General features: G+C 36.7%; 1 protein-coding gene across 1 annotated transcript in view; it reads right to left on the bottom strand.

Annotated features, from left to right (window-relative positions):
• The window catches only part of LOC106881233 (cation-independent mannose-6-phosphate receptor), a 164,924-nt gene that overhangs the window by 55,244 nt on the left and 90,967 nt on the right, over window positions 1-18,713 (bottom strand). Inside the window, exons 19-24 of the mRNA XM_089358692.1 lie at window positions 17,015-17,205; window positions 15,966-16,046; window positions 12,085-12,310; window positions 8,594-8,965; window positions 5,494-5,560; window positions 1,939-2,083 (exon numbers count right to left, since the gene is read on the bottom strand). Coding sequence (XP_089214818.1) covers window positions 1,939-2,083; window positions 5,494-5,560; window positions 8,594-8,965; window positions 12,085-12,310; window positions 15,966-16,046; window positions 17,015-17,205 — 1,082 coding nt within the window. The remainder of the gene's footprint in view (window positions 1-1,938; window positions 2,084-5,493; window positions 5,561-8,593; window positions 8,966-12,084; window positions 12,311-15,965; window positions 16,047-17,014; window positions 17,206-18,713) is intronic.

Raw genomic sequence — 18,713 nt, 5'->3', positions numbered from 1 at the left:
ATATACATATATATATATATATATATTATATATATATATATATATATATATATATATATATATATATATATATATATATATATATATATATATATACATATCCCGGAAGTTGACATTGAGAAACCTTTTTAAAGAAGTGAATCTTAAATATAAAGCAATATTATTTATTTTTAATTAGAGATAAAAAAAAATCAAATGAAGAGCCTAAGATTTATCCGAGGTCAAATTATTCATGTATCACAAGTATGGAAGTAAATAGTGAAGCCGTTTTCACGTGATAAGCGATTACACACACATCTCTGTTTTATATATAGTATAGATATACATATATATACACATATATATATATATATACACACACACATATATATACACACACATATACACACACACACACATATATACACACACATATACACACATACACACATATATATATATATATATATATATATATGTATATATATATGTATATATGTATATATATATATATATATATATATATATGTATATATATATATATATATATATATATATGTATATATGTATATATATATATATATATATATATATGTATATATGTATATATATATATATATATATATATATGTATATATGTATATATATATATATATATATATATATATATATATATATATTCTTTGTGGGCTAACAAGGCAAACAACAGTTTCATGTTAGGGGACTTTCACAATTGTTTGAATATGTCACATGGAAGTGTTGGTACTTGTCTCTATTTCAGATGGAAATCACATAAAATCATCGGTGGCCTTGTTGACCCACATATAAAGAATATTTATCCACCAACACAGTGTTGAGGACTCATTTTCCCTGTTCAACATTAGTATGCATGTGTGTATGTAACTACAGATGACAACAGGCCTATCAGTCCATGATGGAGCTTCTACATGATTGTTCATGATCATTTAATGCCTATTTTTCCGTGCTTGCATGGGTCAAATGGAATTTGCTGAGACAAATTTTTCCTGTTACCCATCCTTGCCTGTTTCCAAGCAATGTAATATTTGCCACGACCAGGCAGATTTTCCACAGAAGATTGGAAACAATCAACACCACTTGTATGACAGTGATGCATGTTTATAGTCATCACATGATGTCAAGACATGAGGACAAGCAGACACAGACACACAGTGTGTGTCTGTGTGTGTGCACAGGATGGGCTTATTTCAGTTTCCATTTACCAAATCCACTGACAGGGCTCTGGTTGGTCTGAGACTGCAGCAAGACACTTGCCTTCAGTGTCATACAATGGGGCTGCACCCAAGATAACATGCTAGGGAAGTAAGCCTCTCCATGACACAGCCACACACACACAAACACAAGCTAAAACTAGCAGCCAAATCTCCCTTAAATTACACTGTCTTGTAAAGGCAAAACAGAAGAGAAAACGTAGTCCTAGCTATGCAATGACCAACAGATGGATGGCATGATGGGTATGACTAGAATGTCTATTTTTTGTAAGAACATTTGGCTGTCCAGTCACAATAGAAGTTAAATGACCTTCAAATCACATCTTACCATCATAGAAAAGAAAATAATCCAAAATATATTGAAAGATATCGTTTCTGATCTACAAAATGACAGGCTGATTACAGCTGGAATACCTTAATCAAAGGTCTGCTCAATCAAAACTAACCTGGAACAAATTAACAACAAGAGAGCAATTACATAATCGCTCAGCTTGGTAGAAATAGCAGCTAAATCTTCCTTAAATCATACCTCATTGTCTTAAAAAAAAAATAAAGCACAATGTAGACTTAAATGTTAGAAAAAAATGGGATCATAATGGCCAGAACATCATGGATCATAACAGGTGTGTGTAACGCAAGGTTGCAACTAAACAACAACCAACATAAAAGAAAACCAGCAAAGAAAATGAAATCCCCTAAAGACACTTACCACAGCAGATAAATCACACTGAAATGTAATATAAGTTGAAGAATTCTTCCCTTCTCTACAAGGTTCTCCATTCTTATACACCAACTGTGGGTAAGCACCAAAAAGTTCAAGAGGATTGGAACCAAGTTCTCCAATACTGTGATATCTGTAAAAATAGGAAGATAAAAAAATCTGTTTAGTAATTCATAAGAAAAAAATTAATTAATTCAATTGCACTGGATATCATCATCATAATCATCATTTAACATCCACTGTCTATGCTGGCATGGATTGGACAGTGTGACCAGAGCTGGCAAGTTGTGGGGCTGCACTAGACTCTGATCTGATTTGACATGGTTTCTACAGCTGGATTACCTTTCTAATGCCAACCACTTTACAGAGTATGATGGATGCTTGTATGTGACACTGCATAAGTGTTTTTATGTGATGCTACACAGTTGCTGTTATGTGACACCACATGAGTGCTTTTACATGACGGCGCATGGGTGCTTTTACATGACGGCGCATGGGTGTATTTATGTGTCACCACGAGTGTTTTTACACAACTGCTTTTACATTGCACTGCATGGGCATTTTTACATGGCACTTCCACAAGTGCTTCACACCACCAGAGGATCAGTCTGAACATTTTTGCTGCTGAGTATGGATCTCTTTTACTCTTTTACTCAAGGAATATCATTTTTTGAACTTATATTTTATCTTCAGAGATCAAACACTTGAAAAACATTATAGAATTATATAGTTTTAAATAATGATTTTATTCTTTTTCCTTTTTAAAAAAAATGAAATGTCAAACTCATAATGTAAAATAGTTGTTCCCAAACTTTTTCAGGCTGCCGCCCCTGGATTCCCAGGTTATATTCCAAGCACACACCCTGAATCACTATCACAAACATAGACCACTTTCTACAGCAAATTCAAAACAACTGTATTTCAGAAATAAAATTTAACCTAATTAACTCATTTTGGCAGTGGGACTTATATCCATTGCCACCTTTTGGCCACCCCATTATTGCCACACTTTTCTTCAATGCCCCTCACCCATCTTTCCATTGCCCTCAAGGGAGCAGTATCACCCACCTTGGGAACCACTGATGTAAAGAGTATGAACAAATAGTACAGAACACGTTTTCCAATGTTGTAATGAATCTGACCTCAACTCCAACCCTATATAATAATAAGGGTGTCAAATTTTGGTAGAAGGCCAGCGGTTTTGGGAGAGAGGGTAAGTCGATTACACAAACTCCAGTGCTCAACTGGTACTTATATCGAACTGAAAGGATGAAAGGAAAAATTAACCTCAGTGGAAGTTGAATTTAGAACGTAAAGACAGACAAAATGCCACTAAGCATTTTGTCCAACATGCTAACAATTCTGCCAGCTTGCTGCTCTTATCATAATAATAATAATAATAATAATAATAATAATAATCCTTTCTACTAAAGGAACAAAGCCTAAAATTTGGGGGGAGGGGCGTAGTTGATTATATTGACCGACATGTTTCATTGGTACTTAATTTATTGACTCCAAAAGGATGAAAGACAAAATTGACCTTGGCAGAATTTGAACTCAGAACATAAAGACAGGCAAAATTCTCCTAAGCATTTTGCCCAGCATGCTAACAATTCTGCCAGCTCACTGCCTTTATTACAATAATAATAACTACAACAACAATGGTGGCTCTCATTGTTTCTGATCTTACTGATTGGAAGTGTTATCATGTACATGTTTTGTCTTGGTATAAAAGATAGGCTACAACAAATATTCTGATCAATACCCAAGAGATTTGTTTGACCTCAACCAGTTGAGCATATTCCTTAGTGGCTGATGATATGTGCATCTCTGATCACGAGTAGAAGTAGTGGGGGAGTATCATAGCCATGTGTTGAGAGGAATTCTTTAGGGTTGAATAATTCACCTTTGGAAACAGGTGTTTTGTTCATCATACTTATACAAACTTTGGGATGGGCTACCCAACCTGAAGAAAATTCTAATTGGGCCCAACCTACAAGTACTGTTTATCTTAATATGAGATCACCATACTGTGCACTTATGGTTGTGATGCATGTGCATGGTGTACCCTTTGTCTATTTGTACCCCAGTGTCACTTTGATAACATGCATTGTTCTTTCACTCAATAATAATAACAATTGGTGCATTGGGAACTCTAAGCAAAGATATGGACAAATGGCTGAAGAAGATTGGAATAGAATGTCCTGTAGAACTTCTACAGAAAGTTTGCCTCTTAGGGACAGGAAAGATTATCAGGAGGGTACTAAGCACTTGAAAGACTATTGAAAGCTTGTGGATACCTAAGTTTACAAGTAGTAACCCGTTACTCTCATAAATCCTGCCAGGAATAAGACTAAACCTGAGTCAAATCAAAAATAATAATAATTATTTCTTACTCTAGGCACAAGGCTTTGAAAATTTTGGAGGAAGATGCTTAGATGATTATATCAACCCCAGTGCATAATTGGAACTTATCTCATCAACCCTGAAATGGTGAAGGTCTGAAAGATACTGGAACCAAGATTTGCATAAAAAGTGTAATCCTATATTCTGCAAGAATCCTAACATTTGAGGAGCTGTATTGTCACCAAACCTCATGATAACATTTCTGTCAATTAAATTAGCATGTAATATCTTTCGAATAATGATGAGGATGATGATGACACAATACCAGGCAGTGGCTCTCATGGCTTCTGATCTGAACTAATTGGAAGTGTTAACATGAACATACTTTGTCTTGATGGGTGTAAAAGATGGGCTAGGACAAATATTTTGCTCAGTACCATTGATTTTCCTGTCAGTTGCTTGCCTTCAACCAGTTGAGCATGTTCCTTTGTGGCTGACAACATGTGCATCTCTGATCATGAGCAGGAGTAGTGATGGGGGGGAGCATCATAGCCATGTGTTGAGAGGAATTTTTCGGGGTTTGAATAATTCACCCCTGGAAACAGGTGTTTCATTCATCATCCTGAAACAACCCGTATTCAGGAATCTTTCAAGTGAGATGGGCAACTTGACCTGAAGAAAATTCTAACTAGGCTGCCACCTGCTAGATCACACACTGTTTATCTTGATATGAGATCACCATGTCGTGCACATATGGTTATGATGCAGATATCTGTGGTACCCTTATCAAACAGGTAGTCACAATGGGTGTATAGGGCTTCATATATTTGTACCCCAGTGTCACTTGATGGCGTTAGCTGCTCTCTCAATAACAACAACAGCAACATAACAATAGTAATAAGAATAAAAAGAAATCTTCCTAATTTTAGCATAATCCAGCAATTTTGAGGCGGTGGGGCAAGTCAATTACACTGATCCTAGTACTTGACTAGTACTTTATTTTACTAAATCTAAAAGGATGAAAGACAAAGTTGATCACAGCAGGGTTTTAACTCAGAATATAAAGAGCCAGATGAAAGACTGCAATGCATTTTTTTCATGTTTTAATGATTCTGTCAATTCACTATCCTCTTAACAACAATAACAGAGAGATAGAAAAAAAAAACAACAAAAAAATGAAATGGGAAATAGTCTTACTTCTTTGTTGTATCAGTCTCATTCAAATTTATGCTACATGCTGCTGAACTGGAGGGACATGTCTCACCTGAAAATATAGGAAAGGAGAAAATTAATTGACCCGAAATTGTATCTAGTTCCAGGATTAAAAAAAAACATATCTTGTTTTACAGAATTTCGATTGAAATTTCAAGTACTGAAATTGTATTTAATTTAATTCAAGAATCACTTGCTAAGTTATGTCCCAAACACCAGCTTAACCCTTTGCCTGTTGAAAGCACCTTTACGAGTGTCTTAAACCTCCATGATTATTTTCAGACTTATAGTCAGCTCGTGTTTCATACATCATTATCATCATTTAATGTCCATTTTCCATGCTGATATGGGTTAGACAGCTTGACAGGAACTGCTAAAGTCAGGGGCTGCACCAGGTTCCATAGTCTGTTTTGGCTTGGTTTCTATGGCTGGATGCCCTTCCTAATACCAACCACAACACACTACAGTGTACTGGGTGCTTTTTATGTGGCACCATCATAGATGCTTTGTTAGTGGCACCAGCAATTTACATTCTGAATAATATAAAGCTTTCCTTTCATAAGTCCCAAATTACTCTGGTTGTTGAAAAAAATTGAGTACGTGTATCATATATGATGTATGGATGCTAGGGAAATGGGTCCAGTGTATCATATGCGATACACAGGACATGCAAAGGGTTCATAAATGAATAAATTCTTCATTATATTCAAAAGTAGCAAAGGTCAGTGTAAGTTCATTAGAAATATATTCCTTGCCAGGAACCTGTTTCCAATTAGCTTTAATAGGTCTTCAATTTCATGTTTTGTATGCCAGAATTCAGCAATTCAAAGGGCATATCTGGGAAGAAATGAATGATTCTAACTCTCATTCTTTTCTTTCAGAAAACCTAGATAGAATGAAGAAAGGAAACTACAGAGGAAAGGATCAACCTTGAAAAGATTGAAAATGAACCAGACATTCACATTTCATATTTCTTTTTTAAGTGGCTACAATTATGATGGGTTTCACTACACCTTGCTTGGAATCTCTGTTTCCTATTAACTTTACAATTATAACAGTGAGTTACCACTTTTATAATGATGGTTTTACCACTTTTATAAATCAGTGGATTTATCTTCTTTATATGGTGATTATTCTCCCGAGCAGACTTTTCTAAGTCCACGTCAGTTTGTCACCAATTTATAACGTTATGATGGATTACCTGGTTTATAATGTTTTTGACTATGAAAAGATAATAAACATAGATGTTTATTGAGTTGGAATCTATGGTGATAAACCTGGCACTTAATTATAAGTAATATCACTATGCATAAATCTTAACTCAGGTTGCGTAAACGCCATGATGAATTATATACCAAGTCGCTGAAATGTACATGTATGTGGAAGATAAAAAAAGCTTGCTCTTTTTCACCGCTATAATAACAGTTTCATAGTTACAGAAATAAATTTCATTAGCAGGTTGAAGAAAATGAAGAAAAAGAAATTATTTACTAAATTAGTTTATTTACGGACATTAACACCCGTGGACATGTTTACAAAGTCAGAAAACAGCACAGCTCCCATGACTTTCGGAAACATTTTTTCACGCTAAGAGTTGCTGAAGCATGGAACAAGCTGCCGGCTTCAGTTGTTAGTTGTTGGAGCACTGCATCCTTCAAAACTTCCATGCTTCCTGAGATTTGCCAACACTACACCTGATTTTCTCCCCTCTATACACACACAAGCATGTATCCGACTCATACACTGTTCACTTTCCAGACATTTATACATTACTGCATATGCTTTATATGCACTTTTGACAAGTTGTAGTACACCTGAGCATTGTATACAATAATTTCATTATTATTATTAGAAGTCAAAGAAAATTGTCATAGAGAGTTACAACATAAAATTTATATTAGCTAATTCTTCCATACTAAGCTACTAGAATTTTACACAACAATTCAAAATAGTCTTGTTGAATTAAGTAATAGACATGGCATAGCAATAGCCAATATCTCAAAAGAGTGAGTGTTGTGGAGTAAATACCAACAATCACTGGATGTGAGTGTCGTGAAGACGGATAACAACCAATGATCACTGACTAATTTCCCAAAAATTAGGGTTTTTATAACTGCTCATACCTGAATTCTAAGAACTGTATTTCATGAAATATTTCTCTTTGACAAAAGTTTAGAATTCATAATTGGGCAGTAATTTTAACCAATGGGAAACTAACAATCACACATATTCAGGAACATAACCATTATGTCATATTACTGCCGATAATGTTTTATTATGACTTGCTACCCAATGTAGTTAATGCTCCCTGTCCTCTATTATGGTGAGGAATTCTCCAAAATATAAACATCTGATGTAGTTTATTGTTTGGTTTGATAGCAATGGCCAGGAAAGCTTACTTTACATTGAGGAACAAAAGAGATTTTAGACTGTCCTTAAGTCTCCTCTTTGGTCTTTGGTATTGAGCCTCATGAAAAGCTTGGTGCTTGTACCATCAAAGGCATTCTTGAAGCTGTTTCAGTATTTTAGTTATGAATAGACTGATTACATCAATTATATTACAAAAATTTTTTTCTTTTATCAGGTGAGTTAAAACTAAGGTAAAAGACAATTCTGAGTGACCTGCTTTGTTAAGCATCATTCAAGTGAGTGAGAAAATACAGAGAATACTGAAATTTAAAAGGCTTCAACACAACCACATGAGGCAGAGGTCAGTGACAATAAACTTTCAAAGAACTATCACAACCTATTTATGTCTTCAAAGGGAACTATGGAGATAACAGAAGATGGGAAGAAGACATAGAAAAAGGAGGAAAAAGGAAGAAGGATTAAGGAAGAATGGGGGAAGAATTGCACTTGTAGATTCAGCATAAATAAGCAAATATTGCAGGTAGTGTCAAAAAGTCTTTTAACAACTCATTATATATGCACGAATAGGTTGCAATAGAGTTCATAGATACACTATGCCTGAAAAGAAAACAAAACAACAAAAAAAAAATGTTTACAGTTGGGACATATTTAATCATAAATTAGCTTAATCAAGGTTAATCTGGTGTGGTTCAGCAATAACAAAAGATTTATTTACCTTTACGATGCACAAGAGTCTGACATACATTTAAAATAAACTTCTGTTTCTCATGCTCAGGTGATAAGTAAATGTAGTTGTTACTACTAAGTCTTAGTCCACTAAAATCATATTCATTGCCTTTGACATCCTGTATTTTGCAGTTACTGGTTGTTATCTTTGGACAGACATGTTTTGTGGGCCACTCAAAGAGGTAGCTACAGTCTTCTTTTTCTTCAATATAATGAGGTCCAGTTGTACCCTCCACATTTGGGTCACAGGTGAAAGTTATTATTGTCTTGCGGCTGAACTTCTTATGGCAATTCGACTTGCCATCTTTGTAAGTCAGAAAAATGATGCCGTCTTCATAAACAAGTTCATCACTTGCTTTTCCTGGAAATAGAAAAATAACGCAAATAAATAAAAGAAATATAAATTATACAAGGATTTGGTCGTTCCATTTATAAATATGTATGCATCTATGTGTGTATGTGTATGTGTGCATATGAAGTAAGTGGAGGAGTGAAAATATGGAAAAAAAAGAAAAGATAAATCATTGTCATGAATCTACATTATAGAATATAGTGTTCGTGTGTGTGTATCCAGCTCCCCTTTAGGATATGCAAATACTAAGAAAAAGGTGGGTTTCAAGAAAAGGCTAGAAATGGAATAATTGCCATATCACCTGAATAAAGATAGTTTTCTTCATTGTATGGTCCAATAAATTTAATTTGGAGGTGGCAAGTCTGTTGTATAGAAGTTTAGACTTTCATTTGATGATAGGGAAATATTTGCTCACAAGGGTTTATGTAATGTAGCAGTTTTTTTTTTCAAGGCTACTACAGCTGGAGGAAGGAAGGGAAGGTATCCTTCTTAAACTGAGGAGTTGGTCTGAATGCTGGCAGCATTAAGGGCTTCACTAAAGGTACACCAAAGGTCTGGTGGTGATAGAGCCACCTTAACAGCAGTATAGGACCCTGGACATTTACATAACTGTATAATTGTAAGCATGGCTATGTAGCTACAAAACTGATCAATGCTTTGCGAGTGGAATAGGTAGATGGAAACTGAGAGGAAGCTTGTGTGTGTGAGTGCATGTATAATCATCATCATTTAACATTTGTCTTCCATGCTGGTATGGGTTGGATGGTTTGGCAGGATCTGGTAAGTCAGAGGACAATGCCAAGCTCTACTGTCCATCTTAGGAAGGTTTTTTTTTTTACAGACAGATGCCCTTCCTAATGCCAACCACTTTACAGAGTGGACTGGGTACTTTTTAGATGGAACCAGCACCACATGTCACCAGCGTGTGTGTGTGTGTGTGTATGCGTCTCCACATTAGAAACACTTGTACAAAAGATGATGACCTTAGTTTGTGACATTTAACATACAAAGACCGGTGGTATGAAAAATACTTTACTTGGAAAACAGGAAAGGATTAGTGACACCTAGCTATAGAAAATCTGCTTCAACAAGCCTTTTTGGGTAAAATACAATACTCTGCTCTTCTCAGTGCTTGCCTCACTACCAACAGGTTCTACTCCTAGTTAATAATTGTTGTTGATGTTTAGTTACTAAGTTAGCCCTGGTCAATACATTCAAGCCATAACCATCTCTATTTTCTTTTCAGGCATAATTTATCTTGGATAACAGGTCAAGTGACCATATATAGTTTGCCTTACTGGTTCAACTTCATAATTGTTGATGTTACTGTTAGCAGCTCTTATCAAGTATCAGTGGAGAGGGAAACACAATTCTCAAACTCTCAGAAATGCTAATGTATTTTTACCTAATGACTCAGGTTGTGGAAGATTTGGTTTCTGTCTTGTCACAATTCCTGTCACACTGGTGTGGTATGGGAATTACACGAAGGGTACACTTGTCTGTAGAATACTTAGTCACTTGCACATTAATTTAATCAAACAACTGACTGCGCATAATCAAAACTGATGGAAGATCCATTATGTAGTCACTCAGTCTATTAGAAATAATAATTTTGCTCACAAACACAACCTCCTTTTTTAAGTAAAGGGACATACTAGATAATGTTAACCCTGGATACAGTATAAGAAAATGAAAGGCAAGATGACAATGGCTAGGATACTTCTGATCATATGCACTGAGGGTAAATTGAACTGAATCACAACCTACTCACACTTATACACACATATATACACATAACAAGCATTTTTCAGTTTCCCTCTACCAAATCCATTCACAAGGCTTTGGTCGGCCTGGGGCTGTTGTAGAAGATGCTTGCTCTAGGAGTCACAAAGTGGTACTGAACCCAGAATCATGTAGTTGAGACGCAAAACTTAACCACACAGCCATGCCTGCACTTATTATTATTACTAATATTATCATCATCATCCTCAAGGCGGTGAGCTGGCAGAATCGTTAGCCCTCCAGGCAAAACGCTTAGTGGCATCCATCTTTATGTTCTTTCTGAGTTCAAATTCTGCCAAGGTCGACTTTGCTTTTCAGCCTTTCAGGATCAAAAAATAAGTACCAGTCAGGAACTTGGGATCAATGTAATCGACTAGTCCCCTTCCCCAAACTTGCTGGCTTTGTGCCTATAGTAGAAAGGATTATTATCATTATTATTATTATTATTATTGGCGACGAGCTGGCTAGATCATTAACACGACAGGCAAAATGCTAAGTAGCATTTTGTCTGTCTTTATGTTCTGAGATCAAATTCTGTCAGGGTCAACTTTGCCTTTTCATCCTTTCAGGGTTGATAAAATAAGAACCAGTTGAACACTGGGGTCGATGTTATCAATTTAACCCCTCCCCAAACTTGCTGGCCTTGTAGAAAAATTTGAAATCATCATCATCATTATCATCATCAAGGAAGTGAGCTGGCAGAATCGTTAGCATGCCAAGCAAGATGCTTAGTAGCATTTTGCCTGTTACTATGTTCTGAGTTCAAATTCCACCAAGGTCGACTTTGCCTTTCATTCTATTGGGGTTGATAAATTAAGTACCAGTGAAACACTAGGGTCGATGTAATTGATTTATTCCCTCCCCACAAATTTCAGGTCTTATGTCTTTAGCAGAAAGGGTTATTATTAATCTGAGGTTGACTTTGCCTTTCATCCTTTTGGGGTCGATAAAATAAGTACCAGTTGAGTACTGGGGTCGATGTAATTGATTTATCTCCCTCTCCCAAATTCCAGACCTTGTACCTATAGTAGAAAGGATTATTATTATTGTTAATAAGGTGGCAAATTGGCAGAACTGTTAGCACACCGGGCGAAATGCTTAGCAGTATTTCATCTGCCTTCACATTCTGGATTCAAATACCGCCGAGGTCAACTTTGCCTTTCATCGTTTCGGGGTCGATAAATTAAGTACCAGTGAAACACTGGGTTCGATGTAATTGACTAGCCCACTCCCCACAAAATTTCAGCCCTTGTGCCTTAATTTGAAAGGATTATTACTATTATTATTATTATTAGTAGTAGTAGTAGTAGTAGTAGTAGTGGTAGTATTTCTGTTTATTTTCTTACCAATATTGATTACGAAAGCCGGGTCTGAAGAACGTGTTTGGCAGGCTGCAGATCCAGTGTTCTTGTTGCAGTTTTCTAGTTCAGTGTTTAAAGATCCACACACATTGAGTAAAAAATCATAGCCGCCGCCAATTACATGATAATCAGTTGATTTCCGTAACACGCTCAAGTCAAATTCATTTTTATACAAAGGGTCGACAACTTTGCAAAATTTGCCTGTGATACGCTAGAAAGACATGCAAAAAAAAGAAAAGTTTAATGAAAGAAAAAAAAGCATTTAAAAAAAATATACAAATGTGTCTAAGGAGAGTCATTATGCTAATATAATTAACACACACACACACACACACTCTGGTTCAATTCCACTCCATTATTATTAGTCAACTGGCTAAATATCCAACTAACTCATTGGTTGTTTAATTTGCTTTGCTTTTGTTTGTCAAAACTCTTTCGTTGCCATTTGCAACCTTTTCTATGACTATTGACAGTCTGTAACGGAGGCTGCATTTGTCTGTTTGAGATATTGTTGCATGTGTGTGTGCTGCTGCCACATAAAATGCACCCAGTACACTCTGTGGAGTGGTTGACATTAGGAAGGGCAGCCAGCCATAGAAACCATGCTAGAACAGACAATGAAGCCTGCTGTAGCCCATGGCTCTACCAGCTCTGGTCAAATCATTCAACCCATGTAGCTGACCGTAGAATATTTGGGTCAGATATGACCAATTTAATGTGAAAGGATCAAAAGAGAGATAACAAAGGAATAAATGATTATCTTATGGACTTCATGAGCTTACAGCTGTTTCTGCTATAAGATGCAGTGGATTCATTGTTAAGTGTCTGGATAATACTTTATAGCTTCATTGGAGCCTCAAATATGAAGTGCAATTTATCTAATCTTTCCGAAATAAATTGCACTTCATATTCAAGGCTCCATTGAAGCTATAATTTGTTATTCAGACATTCAACTACAAGACTACTGCATCTTATAACAGAAACAGCTGTATGCTAACGAAGTTCATAAGATAATCATTTATTCCTTTGCCATCTTTCTTTCTTATATATATATATATATATATATATATATATATATATGTACGTGTGTGTCTTTGTCCCCCACCATTGCTACATTGTTTATGTCCCCATAATTTAGCAGTTCAGCAAAAAGAGACCGATAGAATAAAAATAAGTACTGGGTTTGATTCATCTGACTAAAAGTTCTTCAGGGTGGTACCCTGAGATAAGAACTTAGTACCCTCAATAGTAAAATAGAGCCTGAAGGCTTCATGACATCCATCACATAAAGAAACCTTAGTTGAAACTGACTGAATAAGATTTCAATGTACACCTAGTGTCCATATATAGCTTGACCTGCAAGAAATATCAGCAAAATCTCTCACCTCTCACACCTTAGTATCTTAGAAATAAAAGGACACACTAGATAAGATATATCTAGAGACATTTTACCTGCCAAAAAAAAAAAAAAAAAGATTGGATGCTGACAAAATGACAGGTATCGAGTCACAACTAACCAAAGATTAAACATGCCCAACTGGGTCCTTTGTCCAATTTCCTTCTTAAGACTTCCACCACACAGCATCTCCCTAACTGCAGCTCTTTTTTGATATAACTTATTTTCCTTACTACCCAGAACCAATTCATTTGTTATCCATCCTTCATCCATTAATAATTTTCTCTCCAGCCACATTTTCCATTGATCCCCCCACGCAACCCCCACCCCATCCACTTACAGAGCCATCAAATTATCTTTCCTCCACTCCCCTCTTGCATTAGGCTTGCCTCTCCCTACCCCTCTCACAACCTACCCAACCACATCATCTCTCTCTCTCTCTCTCTCTCTCTCTCTCTCTCTCATCATACAATTCTGCTGCTTTCTCCACCTTTTTGTGCACTCTCAGTCATCTATTCCTCCTACCCCACCCAACTCGCACATCATTGATCATCACCCACTCCTTATCAATCTTACCCAATCATTACAGTTGTCACCTACATCTCCTCCTTTCACCCATTCTCCATCTCCCACTCCCTCAAACACTTTTGTGGCCTCCACTCAGCCACATTCCTGGTTCCTCTGTCTCCACTCATTCCTATTCACTTCGTATCTTGAGGATCCACTCAGATACTTCATCACCACTATTTCCATCTCTTTCTAGCTCCATCCAGTTACTTCCACCCTCTCTTTTAAAATGTGAATACTCAATGTGTTGTGAGTAGACGGAAACTGAAAGAAGCCCATCATATGTATGTATATATGTATATGTGTGTGTGTGTGTGTGCGCGTGTGTGTGTGTGTCTGCCCCCACCCCCACCATCGCTTGACAAATGATGTTGGTGTGTTTACATCCCCATAACGTAGCAGTTTGGCAAAAGAGGCCAATCGTATAAGTACTAAGCTTACAAAGAATAAGTCCTGGGGTTGATTTCTTTGAATTAAAAAAAAAATTTCTTTCAGGCAGTGCTCCAGCATGGCCACAGTCACTTGACAAAAACAAGTAAAAGAATATAGCTCCTCTACAGCAAGAAGCCTGTTCTGCTCCAGCTCCTTCCCTCATACTTTAACCCTTCATCTAGCATAAAGCTAACCCCACCACTAAGGGCTCATAGCCTTTCTAGCTGCATTGCAATCTCAATAGTGCAGGTGCTATGAAAAAAGGCTTCAGTACAAACTATGAAGTAGGTTAGAGCTAGGAAAGGCATCCAGTCATAGAAACAATACCAAAGCAGTCACTAGAGTGTGATGCAGTCCATGGACACAAAATGAGGAAGACAACCATCTCTAAAGATCCACTATATTATCATTCAATGTACTACAAAATAGTAACCAAATCATCACAGCTTTACTGCTTTAAAAATGGGAAGGAAACATTGGATGATAAAATCCTAGATATACTTGGCCAGTTCACAGATGACCTGGAGCTAACAACAGCAACAACGACCACCACATGTAAGTGAATAAGCTATGATCAATGTGGCTACTGTTGGATTACAATGCTGAGTGAATTGTAATATGAAACGGTGACTGTGTTATAACTAACTCTTATCTGTCTCTAAGAACAGCAGTCAAACACCAGTTGGCGCTGAGCGCTTTGTACAAACAGCAGTTGTGTAGTTAGTGTATCACTCTAAAAACAGTAACTGAACACCAGTCTTTGACTGCTGTGACTACTGTCAGAGATAATGCTGCATGCTCTGTACAAACAGTAGTTGTATAGTAAAAATATCTCTCTCAGAACAACAGCTGGACATCAATGATATTTCATGTAAAGCTCAGTGTTTCTGATTTCCAAATCTATTACATTTCATACATGATCTTTTATCTTTTACTTGTTTCAGTCATTAAGACTGCAGCCATGCTGGGGCACTGCCTGGAAGAACTGTTAGTCAAATGAATTGACCCCAGAATGTAATTTTTATTTTTTATTTTTAAGTCGGTACTTATTCTATTGGTCTGTTTTGCTGAACTACTGAGTTAAGGGGACGTAAACACATCAACACTAGTGTCAAGCAGCTGTGTGGAACAAACACACAAACACACACAGCGGGCTGCTTTCAGTTTTCATCTGCCAAATCCACTTGCAAGGCTTTAGTCAGCCTATAGTAGAAGACACTTGTCAAGGTGCCATGCAGTGGGGCTGAACCTGGAACCATGTGGGTAGGAAGCAAACTTCTTAGCACACAGCCAAACCTGTACCTATAATCATGATAATTCTTTTACTGCTTTTATCCATTAGACTTTGGCCACTTTAGGGCACCGCATTTAAAGGTTTCAGTCACTCTCAATCCTATATATTTGGTATAGAAAAACAGACAAGGACTGAAAATTAAATAAAAAGAAGGAAAGCAAAGAAAATGGCAATCACCTTAATAGGACAAGCTGCTGGTGTCCTCCAGGTAAATATATATTCACAGAATTCTGTTTCACTCCCAAAAGAAATAAAATGCTAGAAAACAAAGAAAAGAAATTGTATTTTTCAGGCAGCATATTTTTCAAATAACATTTTTGGGGTTTAAATTTTTTATTTTTTTATTTCTGTTCCATACTCTGCTGCACATTGATCCCTATGTGGACAGTTCCAGTAGAGCATCAATTTTTTTTATCCCCTGCCCATAGGAAAAGGTTATTAGTCTCTCAATAATCCTTCCACCATTTCTTGAGAGAGGGTGCTGTTTGTGTAATCCCCTGTAGCTCTTCTCACAGTACAACATAGCTATCTATCTAGAGTAAGAGAAAGAGAAAGAAAGAGACGGAAGTGGGTAGATGGAAAAGAGAAGGAGAAAAGGAAGGGAGAGAATAAGAATTACCATCTGCAGTATACTCGTATTTTATCAAGTCTAGAATGATGAAAGACAAAGTTAACAACACTCATAGGATCTGAACTCGGGGTGCAGAGAACTAGATCAAATACTGCAAAGTCATTCTATCCAATAGTCTATATTTTCCATTGAACGAACTTTAATCTTTTTGAGAAATTCACTGGAAAAGAACACTCTTTTCGCCACATTTACCTTCTCTTCCAAGTGGTACATGAGAAATCGATATGAACTTGACTAAAGAGGAAAGTGCCTATCCTCAAACCTTTCAGCCTTATCCACAATATAACCTCTTTCAACATAACCACTGGACAGAAAGGAAAACTGCCGACTCAAAAGAGAATGGCAGTGATCTTCACAATGGGTTTAGCCAACAGCAGGATCCATCTTACACAACAACAGTGACTTGATATAATGCACCAAGTCAGCAATGTTTGGACACAGAATGAGTGTGTGCAGAATGGTTTTATTGCTCCTCATGCATTTTGGATGGGTCTGTCTATGCTTAAAGAATTTGTCTTGAACAGGTAATCCCTCCCAGAAGCACTTCTCAGCTAAGGAATTCTGGAAAAAATCCACAGTAACTAAAAATACTTACCTCAACTGTGCTACAAAAGAAATTAATGCGAGTGCTCCGATGGCTTTGCTTGTCAGTCCCTTTATGACACAGGTCTCCATTGCGATATCGTAAACTCAGAGTTCCATCTGATAATGCAATGGGTTTGCCTTGAACATAACCCATATTATATTCTCCTCGGCCTGGAGCTATTTGACAACCACCAACATTACCTGAATATTAAAGAAATATCTCATTAAATGAAGTGGCTCTTAGAAAGCAATTATGAATCAAAAAAGTTTTAAATTATTAGCATTTAAGTTAATGAACACTAAGCTTTTGAACGTAGTTGTGCCACATGCCTAGCAATAATATTTTCCAATTAATTGCAATGAGACACTTCAGAATAAAAACAGCTATTCTTTAAACTTAAAATATAAAGACATTGTAAATACATTTGAGATTCTTTATAACTTAACTCCTCATTCTGTATATAAAAGGCTATATTAGGAATTGAGATATTCTGAAAATGAATTAAAATCACAATGGTCTAATTGTTGATGACATGTCCTCATTAACTTGAATTCTAACCCACAGTAAAACTGAGTATGTTTATATATACAAAATAAAAACAAAAGGTTAGCATGATTAAGAAAAAAATTTGTGAATGAGTTGTGGTAGGTTTCAGAAAATTTTAAAGAGAAGATAACAATAGTACAGTTACGATCATGCATTTTCATTTTACTTCAGTTTTAACCCAGAACAATCTTTATATATGGATTCAAAACAATAAGGTAAGGGAGGCTTTTTTTTTTTTTTTTTTTGCAGAAGCAAAGTTATTAATTAAAGGGTAACATACTTTATCCTTCCTTAACCTCCTAAACCACTGAACCAGCGAAAGACCTCCCCACTGCATGATAGGATGTAATTTGAGGCAAATTTCAACATCATCATTTAATGTCTGCTTTCCATGCTGGCATGGGTTAGACGGTTTGACTGGAACAGGTAAGCTGGAGAGCTGCACTAGGTTCCAGCCTGATGTGGCATGGTTTCTACAGCTGGATGTCCTTCCTAACACCAACCACTCCAAGAGTATAATGGGTGCTTTTTATATACCACTGGCATGGGTGTCATTTACATGACACTGACAATGGTCACAACTACGATTTCATGGGTACTATTTACATGACACTGGCAATAGTCATGACTATGGTTTCACTTGGCTTGACAAGTCTTCGCAAGCACAGCACATTGCCAAAGGTCTCGATCACTTGTCACTGCCTCTGTGAGGCCCAACATTTGAACATGATGTTTCACCACTTCATCCCTCACCTCTGTGAGGCCCAACATTTGAAGATCATGCTACTGGCAATGGCTACGATTATGATTCCATGGGTGCTATTTACATGACACTGGCAACAGCCATGATTACATGCTATATATTTTTATCAAGTCAAGCAATCATTATCATCATCATCATCGTCATCGTTTAACGTCCGCTTTCCATGCTAGCATGGGTTGGACGATTTGACTGAGGACTGGTGAACCAGATGGCTACACCAGGTTCCAATCTGATTTGGCAGAGTTTCTACAGCTGGATGCCCTTCCTAATGCCAACCACTCCGAGAGTGTAGTGAGTGCTTTTACGTGCCACCGGCACGACGGCCAGTCAGACGGTACTGGCAACGGCCACGCTCAAAATGGTGTATTTTACGTGCCACCTGCACAGGAGCCAGTCTGA

Source organism: Octopus bimaculoides, chromosome 10, assembly GCF_046866305.1.
Source record: "Octopus bimaculoides isolate indiv1 chromosome 10, ASM4686630v1, whole genome shotgun sequence".
In the NCBI taxonomy this organism is placed as follows: domain Eukaryota; kingdom Metazoa; phylum Mollusca; class Cephalopoda; order Octopoda; family Octopodidae; genus Octopus; species Octopus bimaculoides.
Note: the sequence above shows the minus strand (reverse complement) of the source record. Positions and strands in the feature narration are given on the sequence as shown.